The 17,773-nt window shown below is 49.9% G+C and overlaps 1 protein-coding gene across 8 annotated transcripts in view; it reads right to left on the bottom strand.

Annotated features, from left to right (window-relative positions):
* Positions 1-17,773, bottom strand: part of si:dkey-92j12.5 (multiple PDZ domain protein) — a 104,934-nt gene that overhangs the window by 64,002 nt on the left and 23,159 nt on the right. For all 8 annotated transcript variants that reach the window (XM_051702313.1, XM_051702317.1, XM_051702316.1 and 5 more), the window contains exons 11-17: positions 17,180-17,456; positions 16,954-17,016; positions 15,871-15,947; positions 9,928-10,074; positions 9,139-9,321; positions 7,774-7,935; positions 7,365-7,574 (exon numbers count right to left, since the gene is read on the bottom strand). In XM_051702313.1, coding sequence (XP_051558273.1) covers positions 7,365-7,574; positions 7,774-7,935; positions 9,139-9,321; positions 9,928-10,074; positions 15,871-15,947; positions 16,954-17,016; positions 17,180-17,456 — 1,119 coding nt within the window. The remainder of the gene's footprint in view (positions 1-7,364; positions 7,575-7,773; positions 7,936-9,138; positions 9,322-9,927; positions 10,075-15,870; positions 15,948-16,953; positions 17,017-17,179; positions 17,457-17,773) is intronic.

Genomic DNA, 17,773 nt, shown 5'->3' on the forward strand with positions numbered 1-17,773 from the left:
AGGTAAGGCATCTCCCTAGTCCCGTTAAGGGGGGAGAAGGCACTTACCCAAGTAGGCTACCGGCGGTGCCTTTCTTAATTTGCTGTTAAGTAATCTCCCGCCGAGCACTTTCTAGAATAGCGCTGGGAAGTGCTCTTCCCTCTCCAGGAAGGAGAGCACTACGGAGACCACATCCTGCCGAAGGGAGGTTAACATGTGGAGCATACCTCACATGGACTTACCAACAGAGAAGTACACATATGAAATGATACCACAGGAGGGCCCTATCTACAGAGAGGGTACGCAGCACAGTGGCCGAGACAGAGAAAGCTCTGATGAGGGGAAACCGAACAGTGGAAACTCATCATACGGGATTAACAAAGGGGAATCACCACGCATGGAGCACTGAGCCCAAGCACACGGGCTCACCTGAAAAGGGGAATACCATGAGTACTGGGCCTGGTGGCATTACTCCTCTGCCGAGTTCGTCACTGGACAGTGCTGAAGAATTAAAGAGGCGTCTGGAGTTCACCGGTACGGGGAACTGTTGTGGACAAAAAGCGCTCATTATCAACTTTGATAAAGGGGAAAGGCGCAATGCAAGTGGTACACCCAACCGGCCGCCCGGTCTACCTGCTGTTACCACGTAACACTCGGGTTGAAACCGGGTCTATGCATAGGCTATAAAACCTCGCAAAGGTATTGGCCGTAGCCCAACCCGCAGCTCTGCATATGTCTGCTAGAGAGGCCCCCCTTGCCAGTGCCCAGGAGGACGCAACACCTCTAGTGGAGTGCGCCTGGACCCCCAAGGGGCACGGCAATTCCTGAGACTGGTATGTGAGAGAAAAGGGCATCCACAATCCAATGGGCCAACCTCTGCTTGGAGACAGCTTTCCCCTTCTGCTGTCTTCCAAAACAGACAAAGAGCTGCTCCAAGCATCTAAAGCTCTGCGTGCGGTCCAGATAGATGCGCAGGGCACGAACTGGACATAGCATCGACAAGGCCGGGTCTTCCTCCTCTGAAGGGAGCACTTGCAGGTTCACCAGGCATGTAACTGGGCCAGGGTCTCAAGATCACGTGAGAGTGTGCCGGCCCGAACTCCAGGCATTCACTGGTAACAGAGAGCGCCTGCAGGTCCCCTACCCTCTTGATGGAAGTGAGCGCAACCAGGAGGGCCATCTTCAGAGACAGAGTGCTGAGTTCGGCCTGCTCCAGGGGCTCAAATGGGGCTCTCTGTAGGGCAGGTAGACCACAGAGAGATTCCAAGAAGGGATCAGGCGCGGTCTAGGAGGATTCAATCTCCTCGCGCCTTTGAGGAACCTGTTGGTCAGGTCGCGTTGTCATGAGGGACTGCCGTCCAGTGTATTGTGGTGAGCTCTACGCTACAAGGCTGTTTTGATCACACGGACTAGGAGATGTTCCGGTCCGCCTCTGATGACGACATCGAGCTTCACACTGATAGCATAACGTGTTTCATCAGAAAGTGCGTAGAGGACGACATTCCGACCAAAACAATACGGATCTATCCGAACCAGAAGCCATGGATTAATAGAGATGTTCGCACGGCACTTAAGGTGCGGACCTCCGCTTTTAATTCCGGGAATGCGGAGGAGCATAAACAAGCCAGTTATGCCCTCCGAAAAACAAAATCAGCAAAACGTCAGTACAGGAACAAGATTGAGGACAGTTTAACACCACCAACTCTAGAAGCATGTGGCAGGGAATTAATATCATCACGGACTTTAAAGGGAATAAAAACTCCGCCATGAACACCGCTGCCTCTCTCCCGGATGAGCTAAATACTTTTTATGCTCGTTTTGAGGGAAATAACACCGCCCTCGCGGAGAGAGCTCTCGCGGCCGAAGCTACAGAGGTTAGTTCACTCCGTCTCTGTAGCGGATGTAACCCGATCCTTCCGACGGGTGAATATCCGCAAAGCCGCGGATCCAGACGGCATTCCGGGCCGCAACATCAGAGCGTGCGCGAACCAACTGGCTGGTGTTTTTACTGACATTTTCAATCTTTTCCTCTCTTTGTCTGTAGTCCCCACATGCTTCAAAACATCCACCATTGTGCCTGTTCCAAAGCAATCCAAAATCACTTGCTTAAATGACTGGCGTCCTGTTGCTCTGACCCCCATCATCAGCAAATGCTTTGAGAGACTAATCAGAGATTACATCTGCTCTGTGCTGCCTCTCTCACTTGACCCATTGCAGTTTGCTTACTGCAACAACCACTCCACTGATGATGCCATTGCATCTACAATACACACAGCTCTCTCCCACCTGGAAAAAAAGAACACTTATGTGAGAATGCTGTTTGTGGACTACAGCTCAGCATTCAACACCATAGTGCCCTCCAAGCTTGATGAGAAACTCCGGGCTCTGGGCTTAAACAGCTCGATGTGCAGCTGGATCCTGGACTTCCTGTCAAGCAGACACCAGGTGGTTAGAATAGGCAGCAACATCTCCTCATCACTGACCCTCAACACTGGAGCCCCGCAGGGCTGTGTTCTTAGCCCACACTTGTATTCTCTGTACACACATGACTGTGTGGCAACACATAGCCCCAATGCCATCATTAAGTTTGCTGATGACACGACGGTGGTAGGTCTGATCACTGACAATGATGAAACAGCCTACAGAGAGGAGGTGCACACTCTGACACACTGGTGTCTGAAGCACAACCTCTCCCTCAACGTCAGTAAGACAAAGGAGCTTGTGGTGGACTTCAGGAGAAAAGACAGAGAACACAGTCCCATCACCATCAATGGAGCACCAGTGGAGAGAGTCAGCAGCTTCAAGTTCCTGGGTGTCCACATCACTGAGGAACTCACATGGTCCATCCAAACTGAAGCCGTTGTGAAGAAGGCTCATCAGCGCCTCTTCTTCCTGAGAAGGCTGAGGAAGTTTGGAATGAACCGCCACATCCTCACACGGTCCTACACCTGCACTGTAGAGAGCATCCTAACTGGCTGCATCTCCGCCTGGTATGGCAATAGCACCACCCACAACTGCAAAGCACTGCAAAGGGTGGTGTGAACTACCAGACACATCATTGGAGGTGAGCTTCCCTCCCTCCAGGACATATATACCAGGCGGTGTGTGAAGAAAGCTCGGAGGATCATCAGAGACTCCAGCCACCTGAGCCATGGGCTGTTCTCACTGCTACCATCAGGCAGGCGGTATCGCAGCATCAGGACCCGCACCAGCCGACTTCATGATAGCTTCTTCCCCCAAGCAATCAGACTTTTGAACACTTGATCTCCCACAATCAAAATACATCAGCACTGCACTTTATTACTCTTACTCTTATATCTCACACCAGGCTGTCATAAATTATATTATTATTATATTATATTCTCTCTTAACAACTTACTACCAACTGAATGAATGTCAATACAGTACAATACAACCTACTGTACATTCTGTATATACTATATATACTTTTTTATTGTATTGTGTGTATTGTATACTGTACAGTGTATGTTATTATTTGTATATTGTGTTGTGTGTAATTATGTGTATATTAGATTTTAAATTGTGTTCTGTAAATTTGATGTTTATTGTAGATTGGTATATGTCCCATCACGACTGCTATGTTGCTCGGAACTGCAACCAAGAATTTCATACACTATTGCACTTGTGTATATGGTTGTGTGACAATAAAAGTGATTTGACTTTGATTTGATTTTGAGCTGCTATGGCAGCCACGTACACTTTCAGGGTAGAGGGAGACAGCCGTCTCTCCAGCCCTTCCTAAAGAAAAGACAACACAGACCTGATGGTGCATCTCTGTGGGTCTTCCCCACGGGAAGAACACCAGTTAGTGAAAAGACGCCACTTCAAGGAATACAGCCACCTCATAGAGGGGGCCCTGGCCTGAGTGATCGTGTCTACCACCTGCTAGGTCTTCCACGTCCCGTCCAGGAGCCAGACGTGGAGATTCCAGAGGTCCGGCCACGGGTGTTGGAGCGTGCCTTGCCCATGAGTGAGAAGGTCCTGCCTCAGGGTAATGCGCCAGGTAGGTGCTACTGTCAGGAACATCAGATCCGAGAACCAAGTCCTGTTGGGCCAGTACGGTGGAATGAACAGGACTTGCTGCTCGTCCTTCCTGACTTTGCACAGAGTCTGTGCAATGAGGCTCACAGGAGGAAACGCATACTTGCGTAGCCCCCGAGGCCAGCTGTGCACAAAGGCATCCGTGCCGAGGGGGGCCTCGGACAGGGACTACCACAGGGGGCAGTGAGAGGAGTCCTGGGAGGCGAACAGGTCTACCTGTGCCTCCCCGAATCTCTCCCAAATAAGCTGGACTACGTGGGGGTGGAGTCTCCTGCCGTGAAAGCGCGTACGCTGCACGGTTGAGGGCACCCAGAAGGTGAGTGGCTTGCAGAGACTTCAAGGTCTGCTGACTCCAAAGGAGGAGGCGGAAGGCGAGTTGAGATATACGACGCGAGCGTACGCCACCTTTGGCGGTTTATGTATGCTATGGTCGCTGTGTTGTCGGTTCAGACCAACACATACTTGCCCTGAATCAATGGCTGGAGCCTCCTCAGGGCTAGTGATACTGCCAGCAACTCTAAGCAGTTGATGTGCCATTGGAGTCGGGGCCCCGTCCAGAGCCCCGACACTGCCTGCCCATTGCACACGGTGCCCCAGTCCGAGTTCGAGGTGTCCGTCGTGACCTCGACGCGCCTTGAAACCTGCTCTAGGGTAACACCTGCCCATAGAAACGCCAGGTCACACCAAGGGCTGAAAGTCTGACGGTTCTGTGGCATGATGGTCACACACCGGGTGCCATGGTGCCATGCCCACCTTGGGACTCGAGTTTGTAGCCAGTGCTGAAGCGGTCTCATATGCATCAACCCGAGGGGGAGAACCACCGCCAAGGTTGCCATATGCCCCAGGAGCCTCTGAAATCATTTCACTGGTGCCGCTACCTTCTGCCTGAAGAAAAAGAGATGCTCTGCACAGGGAAGAGCTTGCTCTTCTCCCAGTTGACCTGAAGCCCGAGCCGGTCGAGGTGCTGAAGCACAAGATCCCAGTGTGCACACAACAGATCTCGCGAGTGAGCTAGGATAAGCCAATCATCGAGATAATTGAGAATGCGTATGCCTCTTTTTCCCTTAGCGGGGCCAGGGCAGCCTCTGTGACTTTGGTAAAGACATGGGGGGACAGGGACAGACCGAAGAGGAGGACCTTGTACTGGTATGCTCGTCCCTCGAAAGCAAACCGAAGAAAGGGTCTGTGTCGAGGAAGGATCGATATGTGAAAGAACGCGTCCTTCAGGTCGATGGCCGCGAACCAATCCTGATGTTGTACTGATGCCAGGATGCACTTCTGTGTTAACATTCTGAACGGAAGCCTGTGTAAGGCCTTGTTCAGGGCACGCAGGTCCAAGATTGGGTGCAACCCTCCCCCTCTCTTAGCACGATAAAATAAGGGCTGTAGAATCCCTTGTGCAACTCGGCTACTGGGACAGGCTCTATTGCTCCCTTCACCAAAAGGGTGGCAACTTTGCCCAAAGGATGGAGGCACTCTCACCCTGCACCATAGTGGAGAAGACGACACTGAACTGGGGCGGGCGTCTGGCGAACTGGATTGTGTAGCCGAGGCGAATCATCCTGATGAGCCACCGTGAGGGGCTGGAGAGCTCTAACCAGGCCTCCAGCCTCCGTGACAGTGGCACCAGGGGGATAACTGGACTTACCGTGCCCGGGCAGGGTGGTTCACGGCAAGGCAGAGCAGGCGTCCCACCTGGAAGAAAGCCCAGGGGGGACGTGCTGCTCCGCAAGCCTGCAAAGGTGGCTGGTGACTGGGGCGGGTGAGCAGCCCCAGCGACCATCACACTCACCTGTTCGCCGGCTGTCTCTCGATGGTGAATGAGGGAATGGGAAGTACTCGCGTTCGCCTGATTGACCGGAAAGACTTCCAGTGCCTGGCCGTTGCAAGTGCGCTGGCCCAGGGAATGAGGAAACTGCTCTTTTATTGACCATGTGGGTGCCGAGGCCCAGAGGGCACTCAGCGATGTCATATTCACCACATGCTGGCCCAGGGCGTCACGCATCTCTGCAAGATTCAGCCACAGGTGCCGCTCTTGGACCACAAGCGTGGACATCGTCCGCCCCAGGGTGCGTGCCGTGACCTTCGTCGCATGTAAGGCAAGGTTGGTCACAGTGCGCAGTTCCTGCATCAGCCCTGGGTCGGTCCTACTCTCGTGCAGGTCTTTTAGTGGCTGTGAGTCGCGCTCCAAGCCCAGAAACTAATCATCCAGCCGCGAACGCTCAGGGCAGGGTGGAGGGTTCCACTTCAGCACGATGTTCGCAGCCGCACAGGCAAGCACGACTGCCATCTCAGCGTCTGACTCATCCTGTGCTCTACCACCCATGGGCAGGAGCTCAGAAGATTCGTCCGCTTCCAATAGCAGAAGCCCACCCTCCGATGCCGCGACCGAAAGCTCATCCTCGTCGCAAGCCATGAACGACACATTAAACCCACCCTGAGGCAGACCGCCTGCATCGCTCGACAGCTCGTCCAGACAGAACGAGCATGCTGGGGGATGGGAGGTCTGCGGGGGCTGAGCCGGCGGAAACGCTGCCATGTCCACATCCAGATCGCCCGCGGTGCTTGCCGACCCTGCCGGCTGAGCGTCAGCCCAGGACGGACTGGGTTGGGGAGCAGCCACTTTGGCTCCTTGCTTCAAGTAGAAAGAAGTGAGCCGCGACCGCAACATTCTCATGGGCATGTTCTCGCAGTGAGAACATAACCCTTCCACGAAAGCTGCCTCGGCGTGCTGGCGCCCCAGACACTCGAGGCAGATTTCATGGGTATCCGGAGGGGAGAGATAACAGCCACATCAAGTATCGCAAACGCGGAAGGACATCTTTAAAAAGATGCCAAGCCTTTGCGCGAGCTCTTTTAGAAGGAAATGCACTCTTTCTAATATACTCTTTTAGCACCTGCAGACTCAAGCTGCCGAAGCGCCCAGGGGAAACACAGCACTCAACCGTGTGAGGGTGACCGCTGATATGCACCGTAAGAATACAGCAGCGTAGCAAAGAGTGAGAGGACGAACACACATGCATTCGGCTCCGAAGAAAAAATCTGAATGAGTGATGCACGCCATCTCCTTTTATACCCGTATGTCCGGGGCAGAGAATGGCATGCAAATTCCACTCGCCAATTTTCATTGGCATTTCTATTTTAAGCAAAGGTGATTAGGGCTCTCAAGATCGAACCCCTAGTGTCACTACATCGACACAACATTGAGTGAGTGACAGACAGGGAACCTAGGTTACTTTGGATTCTTTATTTCTTCTACATTTCTCTAGGTTGATTGATAATGTCTGGCTTTGGATGCTTGTGAAGTAAATGGAGATATTTACCGGTAAGGGTTTTGAGACTCCTATGCATACAGTGCCCAAACTGGTGCTCTTCAAGGCATGAACAGCCTGAGCCAGACTAGCATGACTCAAGTCAGTCCCGTTGACAAACATCAGTCGGTCGCCTGGCAACAACCTGCCATCTCTCTCTGCCAAACCACCTGCTACAAGAGAGCGGATCACTATCACAGTCTGCCCTGGGTTCATGGGGTCCTGAGAGAGTTTCAGAAAGAGACAGCGAGAGAGAGAAAAAGGAGCATAGAAATATATTAGGAGACAGGGCTGCCATGTCATGTTGTAGTATACTTTAGTGTTTCAGGGCAATGTGGCTAGTACCCCTCCATGGTTTCAAACCAAATGGGACTCCTAACTGTTTTCTTGTTGAGACACACACGCACACACACACACACACCTGGTAGTCTAGTATGCTGAATCCCAGTCCAGAATCTCCTTTCTGCAGCTCATATACTTGAATCTCGTTCTCCCACATGGCCTGATGGGATAGCACAGGAGCCTCTGCCTTCCCATCATCCTCTTTGCGGGCACCAAAACCACCAAACAAATTCTTCTCAGCCTTTGACCGAAAGTGATTCACTCAGTATTTTAAAGATAAAATATCATTTTATAATAAAACATGAGTGGTATTAAGTGATCTTAAGTTAATTCACAACAGTAAAACTTAATTAAAGAAAAAAAAAAAAGATTTTTAAATATTATTTTATATTAAAGTATTAGTTCACCCAAAAATGAAAATTCAGTCATTTTTTACTCACCCTTATGCCATCCCAGATGTGTATGACTTTCTTTCTTATGTTGAACACAAACAAAGATTTTTAGAAGAATATCTCAGCTCTGTAGGTCCATAAGAGCAAAACTTACACAATTTTCATAGTATAAATTCTCCTCCCTTCCCAGCAGGTAGCGATATGCACGGAGAATGTGAATCGCAAAAACAAAAGAAAAAGAATGTCAAAGTGAAAGTGGAAATTTATAGTAAAAAAGTACTTAAGCACTGATCTGTTTCTCACCTACACCTATCATATCACTTCTGAAGATCTGGATTTAACCACTGGAGTCGTACGGATTACTTTTATGATGCCTTTATGTGATTTTGGAGCTTCAAAGTTTTGGTCACCATTCAGAGCTGAAATATTCTTCTAAAAACCTTTATGTTCAGCAGAAAAAAAAAGAAAGTCATACACATCTGGGATGGCATGAGGGTGAGTAAATGATGAGAGAATTCTCATTCATTTTTGGGTGAACTATCCCTTTAAGTTTATAAATAGTCCTTCATTCAGAAAAAGTTTAGTATACAAACAACATTCAAGCTGCTCTTTTAAAAGCAGGGTTCCCAAACCTTTTAATAAATGTATTTTCATGACTTTTCAATGAGCTTTACAGTCATTTGTAATTAATGCAAAAAGGATATTTAAAACTGTAAAGAGATTTCCAGTGCGCAATTTTTGGAATAACAGATTAAAACAATTATACTAATTAGTGTACTAATGTCTCTTATAAGACAAAAACGTTCTAAGATTTGAAGGTGGTTACCTTAAACGGACAGACTGATGATATCATATATAATAGAGCAGAGCAAAACTTTAAATATAAAGAAAATAAATTCCTTATAGAAATTTTCATTTAATTTAAGATTTTTTTATTATTATTTCCACGACATTTCCAGGCCTGGAAAGTACAATTACAAAATCCCCCGATAATTTCAGATATTTAATGACAGTGGAAATCCTTTAAAAACCATAACTGGGACACAGAAAACCTTTTCATTAAATTCTGCCAGTAGCTCCTTGAGGGTGAGTTGTACATCATCGTCATCATCATCTTCCTCAGTGAGTGTGGATGGGATGAGACGACTACATGCCAAACAAACGCACACAGGAAGCTCCTTCAGCAAGCTCACCACTTCCTTATGTGACTCACCAATCAGTGAGATCCCATTCACCTACAGACAGAACAAACACAGCAGCTCTATTATTCTGCTCAACTGATACTCTGGGCTTTCTACTGACAGGAAGAGCTATTTTAAGTAGCTGTCATAATTGATATTCAAGTGCAGTCAGCACTGAATAAAGTGCTTTGCATAAAAAAACAGAGAGAAGGAAAAAAGATGGTCGCTCTTAGTTATTATGCATGCAAGTGTCAACAGGGTTTATGATAAGGGATTACAACAGTGTAATCTATAAACAACAACATTCTCTGTGTGTTATGCTTGTCTGACTTAGTAGTATAACCAAATATAATGTTTCCATATGTTTAGATTATTTTATTCAGCTATATAAATGCTATAGCAGTGCTTCTCAAACTGTGGTACATGGAGTGCAGCAATGTGGTATTTACAATTTACAATCCTATAAAATATTGACATTGGATTTGAATTGATATTGTTATTTTTCCATGTTTTATTTCAAAATTCTGCTCTATATACAATTGTAATTTAGTTTTGGGTGTCTAATGCATAGCCTAAATTTTTAGTGTGGCTTTTTGAGGAGATGGTTGCTATGACTTTTATAATACTGTGTTTGTATATGTAAGTATTTGCAAAGTGAACCTCTAGCAGCTCATCTCCAGGGCGTATGACTCCTGTCTGTCCCACTGGACCCTCTGGCAATATAGAGCAGATATAATGATGACCTTCCTTAGCCTCCAGACTCACACCAAGACCACTGCTCTCACTAAACTTCTGGACCTGGACCACCTAAACCCACAATTCCACACTTAAAACAATGTAAATATAAACGCATTCCCATATATATTGACGTACAAACACCTTAACAGACATGTGCATATATCAAAATCAAAAAGGCATATGAAAGAGACATATACATAGATGCATGCTGACACACAGCCACAAATCCCAGCCATGGAAAACGTCATGGTTACTTGCGTAACCTCTGTTCCCTGATGGAGGGAACGAGATGTTGTGTCGATGTAGTGACACTAGGGGTCACTCTTGGGAGCCCGAGACACCTCTGGTCTTTGATAAAAGGCCAGTGAAAATTGGCGAGTGGCATTTGCATGCCACTCCCCCGGACATACGTGTATAAAAGGAGCTGGTATGCAACCACTCATTCAGGTTTTATGCTGAGGAGCCGAGACAAGGTCAGGCCATTTCAGCGGGTAGTTCAGCATTGTGGCAGGAGGGACACAACTTCTCGTTTCCTTCATCAGGGAACAGAGGTTACGCAAGTAACCATGACGTTACCTATCTGTTACTCACTCGACGTTATGCCGATGTAGTGACACTAGGGGTCCCTATACAAAACGCCGCAACTGGCTGAACTGTGTTACATGAACTGGAGGTGTGTGACCGGCAGACAACTGTGTGCCTCATAGCCAGTGCACCAGGCCGACACATAACCTCCCCCAACATAGTTATGAGTGTCGAACGGCCCTTTGGGAACAAGTCGACTACCCAAAAGATAGAGACAGTCTAGCCCAGTCGTGGCCTCTTTTCCCATTTTTTTTTTCACTCCCAAAAAAAAGGGGGATTATCCGACTGGGCTGACCAGGTCTAGTCGGGGGGTGTCCCTCCCAAGGGGAGGACACCGCGGAGACCACACCTCATCCAGAGAGAGGAGGGGATATTTAAGTGGAAAATATGTCACATGGTCTTGCCGATCATGTGGAGAAGTCTCACGGTAGATCCTACTCAATGGGGGAGGAGTTACTACAAACATGAAGACTGTGGCAAAGGGGGCTCTGCCCAAGGAAGACGCAGTTTGCCAACAGGGAAACGAATTAGCGGAAGATATACGTCGCATGGGGTTACCTTACAGGGAACCGCCACATGCGGAGCACCTATCCCAGAACAGTGCTCTTAGTTAGCACGTATACTGGGCCGGCAGCGAGTCTCTCCGAACACTCGACTGCCACAGGGCTCGGAGGAAGTCAACCAGGGAACATAGTTTGTGAACACAACTGGGAATTAATGGCGCACGTCTTCAGCTCAGAGGAGGTGAAAGGTGCTATGTGCAAGCGATACACCCGGCCGGCTATCCCGGGCTTATCCGCTTGTATTGCGTGCCACTACCCGGGACGAAACCGGTTCCACCCGGAAATTGTAGTACCTCGCAAGGTGTTGGGTGTTGCCCAGCCCGCTGCTCAGCAAATGTCTGTTAGAGAGGCACCCCTGGCCAGGGCCCAGGAGGCCGCTACACCCCTGGTAGAATGGGCTCGTAGCCCTACCGGGGGCGGCATGTCCTGGGCGTGATATGCCATAGCTATGGCGTCAATGAGCCAGTGGGCGATCCTCTGCTTGGAGACAGTGCTTCCTTTCCGCTGTGCACCAAAGCAGACAAAGAGCTGCTCAGAGATCCTAAAGCTCTGCGTGCAATCCAAATAGATGCGTAAAGCGCGCACCGGACACAGCAACAACAGGGCTGGGTCTGCCTCCTCCTGGGGCAGCGCTCGCAAGTTCACCACCTGGTCCCAAAAAGGGGTCGTGGGAACCTTGGGCACATAGCCCGGTCGGGGTCTCAAGATCACGTGAGAGTAGCCCGGACTGAACTCAGGCACGTTTCGCTGACAGAGAACGCTTGCAGGTCTCCTACCCTCTTGATGGAAGTAAGCGCAGTCAGGAGAGCAGTCTTCAAGGAGAGTGCCTTAAGCTCAGCTGACTGCAATGGCTCAAAGGGGGCTCTCTGTAGACCCTGAAGAACTACAGAGAGGTCCCATGAGGGAACGAGGCACGGTCTGGAGAGGTTCAGCTTCCTGGTGCCTCTCAGGAACCTGATGATCAGATCGTACTTCCCTAAGGACTTACCGTCCACTGTGTCATGGTGTGCTGCTACAGCAGCAACTTACACCTTCAAGGTGGAAGGGGACAGCCGCCCTTCCAACCTCTCCTGCAGGAAGGAAAGCACCGATCCAACTGCACATCTCTGGGGGTCTTTCCGTCAGGAAGAACACCACTTAGCGAACAGATGCCACTTAAAGGCATACAGGCGCCTTGTAGAGGGGGCCCTAGCCTGAGTAATCATGTCTACCACCATGGGTGGTAAACCACTTAGGTCTTCTGCGTCCTGTCCAGGGGCCAGACATGGAGATTCCAGAGGTCTGGTCGCGGGTGCCAGATGGTGCCGAGAGGTGCCTCGGTCAGGGAGTACCAGAGCGGGCAGTGGGAGGATTCTTGGGAGGTGAACAGGTCTACCTGTGCCTGTCCAAATAGACTCCAGATCAGCTGGACCACCTGAGGGTGGAGTCTCCACTCCCCCCTGAGGGTAACCTGCCGTGACAGCCGTCCGCTACCGTTGCCATGTTGTCTGTCTGAACTAATATGTGCTTGCCCTGGATCAATGGCCGGAACCTCCGCAGGGCGAGCAGAATTGACAGCAACTCGAGGCAGTTGATGTACCAACGCAGCCACGGTACATCAAGCCAGCAGCTGTGTGCCTGTTGCAAACAGCGCCCCAGCCCATTTTGGAGGTGTCTGTCATGACCACGACGTGCCTGGAGACCTGCTCTAGGGGAACGCCTGCCCGTAGTAACGTGAGGTCGGTCCAAGGGCTGAAGAGGCGGTGACAGACCAGCGTGATGACCACGCGATGTGTCCCGCAGCGCCATGCCCATCTCGGGACTTGAGTCTGAAGCCAGTGCTGAAGCGGTCTCATATGCATCAACCCGAGTGGGGTGGCCACCGCTGAGGATGCCATATGCCCCAGGAGCCTCTGAAAGGGTTTCAGTGGAAACGCTTTTTTCTGTTTGAACGCCTTCAAACAGGTCAGCACTGACTGTGCACACTCGTTCGTGAGGCGTGCCATCAACGAGACTGAGTCCAACTCCAAACCGAGAAAGGAGATGCTCTGAACCGGGAAGAGCTTGCTCTTTTCCCAGTTGACCCGAAGCCCTAGTCGATCTGCAAACCGCAGGAAGGGTGTGTGTCAAGGCAGAATCGAGACGTGGAAGTACACGTCCTTCAGGTCTACCGCCGTGAACCAATCTTGATGCCGGACGCTCGCTAGAGTGCATCTTTGCGTCAGCATCTAGGACGGGAGTCTGTTTAAAGCCCGGTTCAGTACTCGCAGGTCCAAGATAGGCCGCAACCCACCGACTTTTTTCGGTACAATGAAGTAGGGGCTTTAAAACCCCTTCTTCATCTCGGACAATCTTGTCAGACGTACCAGCGGGTGGGGCCTCGTGGCGGGGCGGAGCCTGAGGTGCCACACCGTGTCGTGGCCGTGCTGAGTTCAGGGATATCGAAGTACTTACCTGGCTCCTTGTGACCACCCCCGGAACAGCCTGGGACAGGGGAGGAAGAGGCCTGTCCTCGTGACCTGTGGAGACTGTCACATCGGGGGCAGATTTTGTGCCACAGCTGGGCGATCAGGGGCGGGGCGACCGCCGCTGTAGCGCCAAACCTACCAAATGGGTGGTGGACGGTGGTCATGATGACGGCCGTGCACACCGGATACGTGACCCAGGGAACAAGGAAACTGCTCTTGCTGAACTCTTGGGTACTGCAGCCACTTGGGCATGCAGCACAATTAAATGCAAAGGTAACAAAGGCCCTCGACCGGAGATGGAGTGGTCTGCTTACCAGCTCCAGAGCAGCAGGTTTCGTCGTCCCTGGGTCACCCGTCTCAGAGGCGCTTTGAAGCCTTTTGCGGGTTCTTTGCGGCCACGAGACGGGTGGCGTCTGCTTCCTGCGGTGGGCTCCACGCCGGGGCAGGGACGCAGGGGCGGGCTGCGGCGGATCTGGTGCAGTCACCGCAGGGGACGCCCTTGGCGACGAGCAGACGGGGTGCGGGTTTTGAGCCGCACCGGGGCAGGATGTGCCGGATAACCTCCATCTGCTGCTTCACCGCTGAGAACTGCTGGGCAAAGTCCTCGTTGTCGCTGGACTGGCCAACTTGAGAAATGGGGGCAGCAAGGAACCGTGCCTTGTCGGCCTCTCCCATCTCGACCAGGTTGAGCCAAAGGTGGCGCTCCTGGACCACCAAGGTGGATATCACCCGCCCGAGAGACCACGCCGTGACCTACGTCGCCCGGAGAGCGAGGTCGGTCGGGCAGCACAGCTCCTGCATCAATCCCGGGGCGGAACTACCCTCGTACAGTTCTTTTAGCGCCTTGGTGGACTTGCAGGAGAGCCATGGCTTGCAGGGCAGAGGCGGCTTGTCCAGCGGCACTGTAGGCCATGGCCGTCAGAGACGACGTAAACCTACAGGCCTCGGACAGGAGCTTTGGGCACCCACGCCAGGTGACGGCGCTCTGCAGGCATAGGTGCACCGCGAGCGCCTTTACCCACCTGGGGGGATTGCCGAATAGCCCTTGGCTGCCCCACCATCGAGGGTAGTGAGGGCAGGGAAGCTGAAAGATCGGGACCGGGCAGTAAAAAGTGCCTCCCACGACCTTGTCAGCTCTTCATGCACTTCCTGGAAGAAAGGAACAGGTGTGGGGTGTGGCTTTGAGCGGTGCTGCGAGCCCAGGAACCAATCATCGAGCCTCGAGGGTTCAGGGGAGAGCGGAGGGTTCCACTCTAGCCCGACGCTCGTGGCTGCCCGGGAAAGCATGTCATCATCTCCGCGTCAGCCTGTGACTGGGCAACCGCACCTGAAGGGAGGAGCCCAGCTGAGGCTTCCGCGTCCGACTGGACGAGCCCACTCTCTGCTGCACTCGAGAGCTCATCACTTTCGCGGGCTCCTACACAAGAGGTCGAACCGTGAGATGAGCCGGTGGACTCTTCCAGAAGCCCGATCGGGGCAGACGAGCATGCTGGGGAATGGGAGGTCCACGGGGGGATATCTGGCGGAGGCGGTCCCATTGGGGTCCCCAAATTGCCCCCAGTGCTAGCTGCGCTGGTCTCATACCCGTGGGTAGAAGGACCGAGGCGGGGAGCCTCTGGAGTGGCTTGCTTTCTTACGAAGGTAAGCCGCGACTGCATCGTTGCCATGGACATGTTCTCGCAATGAGTACATGACCCATCCACGAATGCTGTCTCCGCATCAGCAGTGCCCAGACACGAAAGACAGTGATCGTGACCGTCAGAAGGCGAGAGATAACGAGCGCAACCAGGAATAACACACAAAGGCATCTTTAAAAAGACGCGTCTTTAAAAAGACGTTCCGTGTGTGCCGCTCTTTTAGAGATATATACTCTTTTAGAGAAATATACTCTTTTTATTTCTGCCAAAGCATCCAGGGGCATTCTCTGCAGTGCACCAGTGCAGAGGAGGGAGAAGCCGCTGAAATGCGGCGTCAGATCCAGCAGAGGTGAATGAACGGTTGTGGGAATTCAGCTCAGTGAGCATGACCGTTCGGCTCCGAATAGAAAATCTGAATGAGTGGTTGCATACCAGCTCCTTTTATACCCGTATGTCCGGGGGAGTGGCATGCAAATACCACTCGCCAATTTTCATTGGCCTTTTATCAAAGACCAGAGGTGTCTCGGGCTCCCAAGAGTGACCCCTAGTGTCACTACATCGACACAACATCGAGTGAGTGACAGATAGGGAATAACAGTCAGCATGACAGGACAGAATACAAATGAGACGCACCATGACTTCATATTGAGGGTCCAGTTTGCTTTGCCACTTCTCCTTCAGTGTTTCCTCTTCCTCAGATAGTCTGGCTACTGAAATATGGTGCAGAAGCATCACACAGTAAATACATTAATTATATTATAACTGAAAAATATAGAACCTGAATTTCCAAAGATACTGCATGTTTTCATCCTTTTAGTTACATTCTGATCATTCCGGATAATTATGTCCGTTTCAATGATTTATCATCACTGTCAAGTCATGAACAACTACATGCTAGAAATCAACAAGCAGACTACAAGAAATCGGATTGTTCCAGATTATTTACAACTTAATGTCTATGTCGAAGTGTTACAGTAATACACTTACAATGGAAGCCTAGCAGACTAGCTGGCAGCACCAAATATAAATGTTTAAAAAGAGCAACTATGACATTATTTCGAGGTACAACCGCATAAAGCACTTAGTAATTTTTTCCTCATTAAAACATTTTACCCCTAAAGAAATAAACATTCCCTTTTTTAAGTGCTTTAACAAAAATACAAGCTTTACGTTTCAGCTTTAAATGGGTCATGACATGCCTTTTTTATTATTTTAATATTTTCCTTGAGGTTCACTTACAATATCAGTAAAATATTTTGCACACAATACAGTCATATATTTGTAAAACATGATCATTTTCCACCCTCATTCTGACCCTCTGTCAGAAACGCATAGTTTTGGTGCTGCCTCTCCTTTAAGACTTGACGATAAAGCCCTAAATATACTTCCATTTTGATGCAAACGCTCAGCATCTGCTTACAATCGAACACGAGCCTGTGAAAGTATACTCCATATAACTGTGCATGCATACACAAGTGGTCGCCGCATGCACGCTACGACTTTAAGGAAAATGTGATTCTTCATGTCATGACCCCTTTAAAACCCTCAAAGTTTACATTTCAAGATTAAACAGAAAAAGTTTCCTGTTTGCTCTTAAAATGAGTCAAAATGATTGTCTGTGGTAACTAACAGCATGCCACAGATGCTGTCCATTCATAGACATGAAGTTGTGAATAACATACATTATTCCTTTAATACAATGAGTTCCACTCTTACGGGAAAACTGGTGGCTACTGTTCTCCAGCTTGGACTCCAAATAACTGGTTTGCTTTGTATCAACTAAGGTCAGAGAAAGAACAAACACAAACAGAATCTGTTATTAGGATCAAAAAAGGAGTTATGGAGACACACAGAGAAAGAGTGAAGATGGAGAACTCATGAATCAAACAACGTGTGAATGAGTGGAAATGACACACTGACAGGGTGAAACAGTTTCACTAACTGTGCTCTCTATTGAAGGTGAGGTCGCGGCGTTCAGTATAGAGAACTTTTCCTGGGGGCAGAACTGGCTTTGGCTCTGGTAGACATGGTGGCAGTGGAGGGGGCAGGAGACCCAGTGGGGTCAAAGGTCTCTGGGAGATTGTGGATATTATAGGGGTTGTTTGTGTTTCAGATTGTGTGTCCCTTCTCAGAAGAGATATCTCCTCATGCTGGCCAGAGAAATGCAGAATTTCTTCTGCTTTCTGTTCACTGCTGTTGTGTAGACTCTGACCATCCACCTGAACACACACACATACACAACAACATGACAACACGTTACCTAGTCATCTGATTTACCCTCAGGGTGGCCACAAAATCTAAGTTTACAGATCTTTGATTTTAGTTTTTTAATATTATTTCAATGAAAAGTGGCTTATATTTGGAGTTCTAATGGGTTGTTAAGGTTAGGCCCCAATGCCATACTGTAGTCAAAGAAAGTGTGCACATATCTACAACACTTGTCACTCAAAAATAGCTTAAAACAGTCATTCTTAACTGGTTTTGCTGGTTTAGGTTTTACGTTGGACACCAACACAGTACCAAACCCAAATGTATT

The sequence above is a fragment of the Myxocyprinus asiaticus genome, chromosome 7 (genome assembly GCF_019703515.2).
Source record: "Myxocyprinus asiaticus isolate MX2 ecotype Aquarium Trade chromosome 7, UBuf_Myxa_2, whole genome shotgun sequence".
NCBI lineage: Eukaryota > Metazoa > Chordata > Actinopteri > Cypriniformes > Catostomidae > Myxocyprinus > Myxocyprinus asiaticus.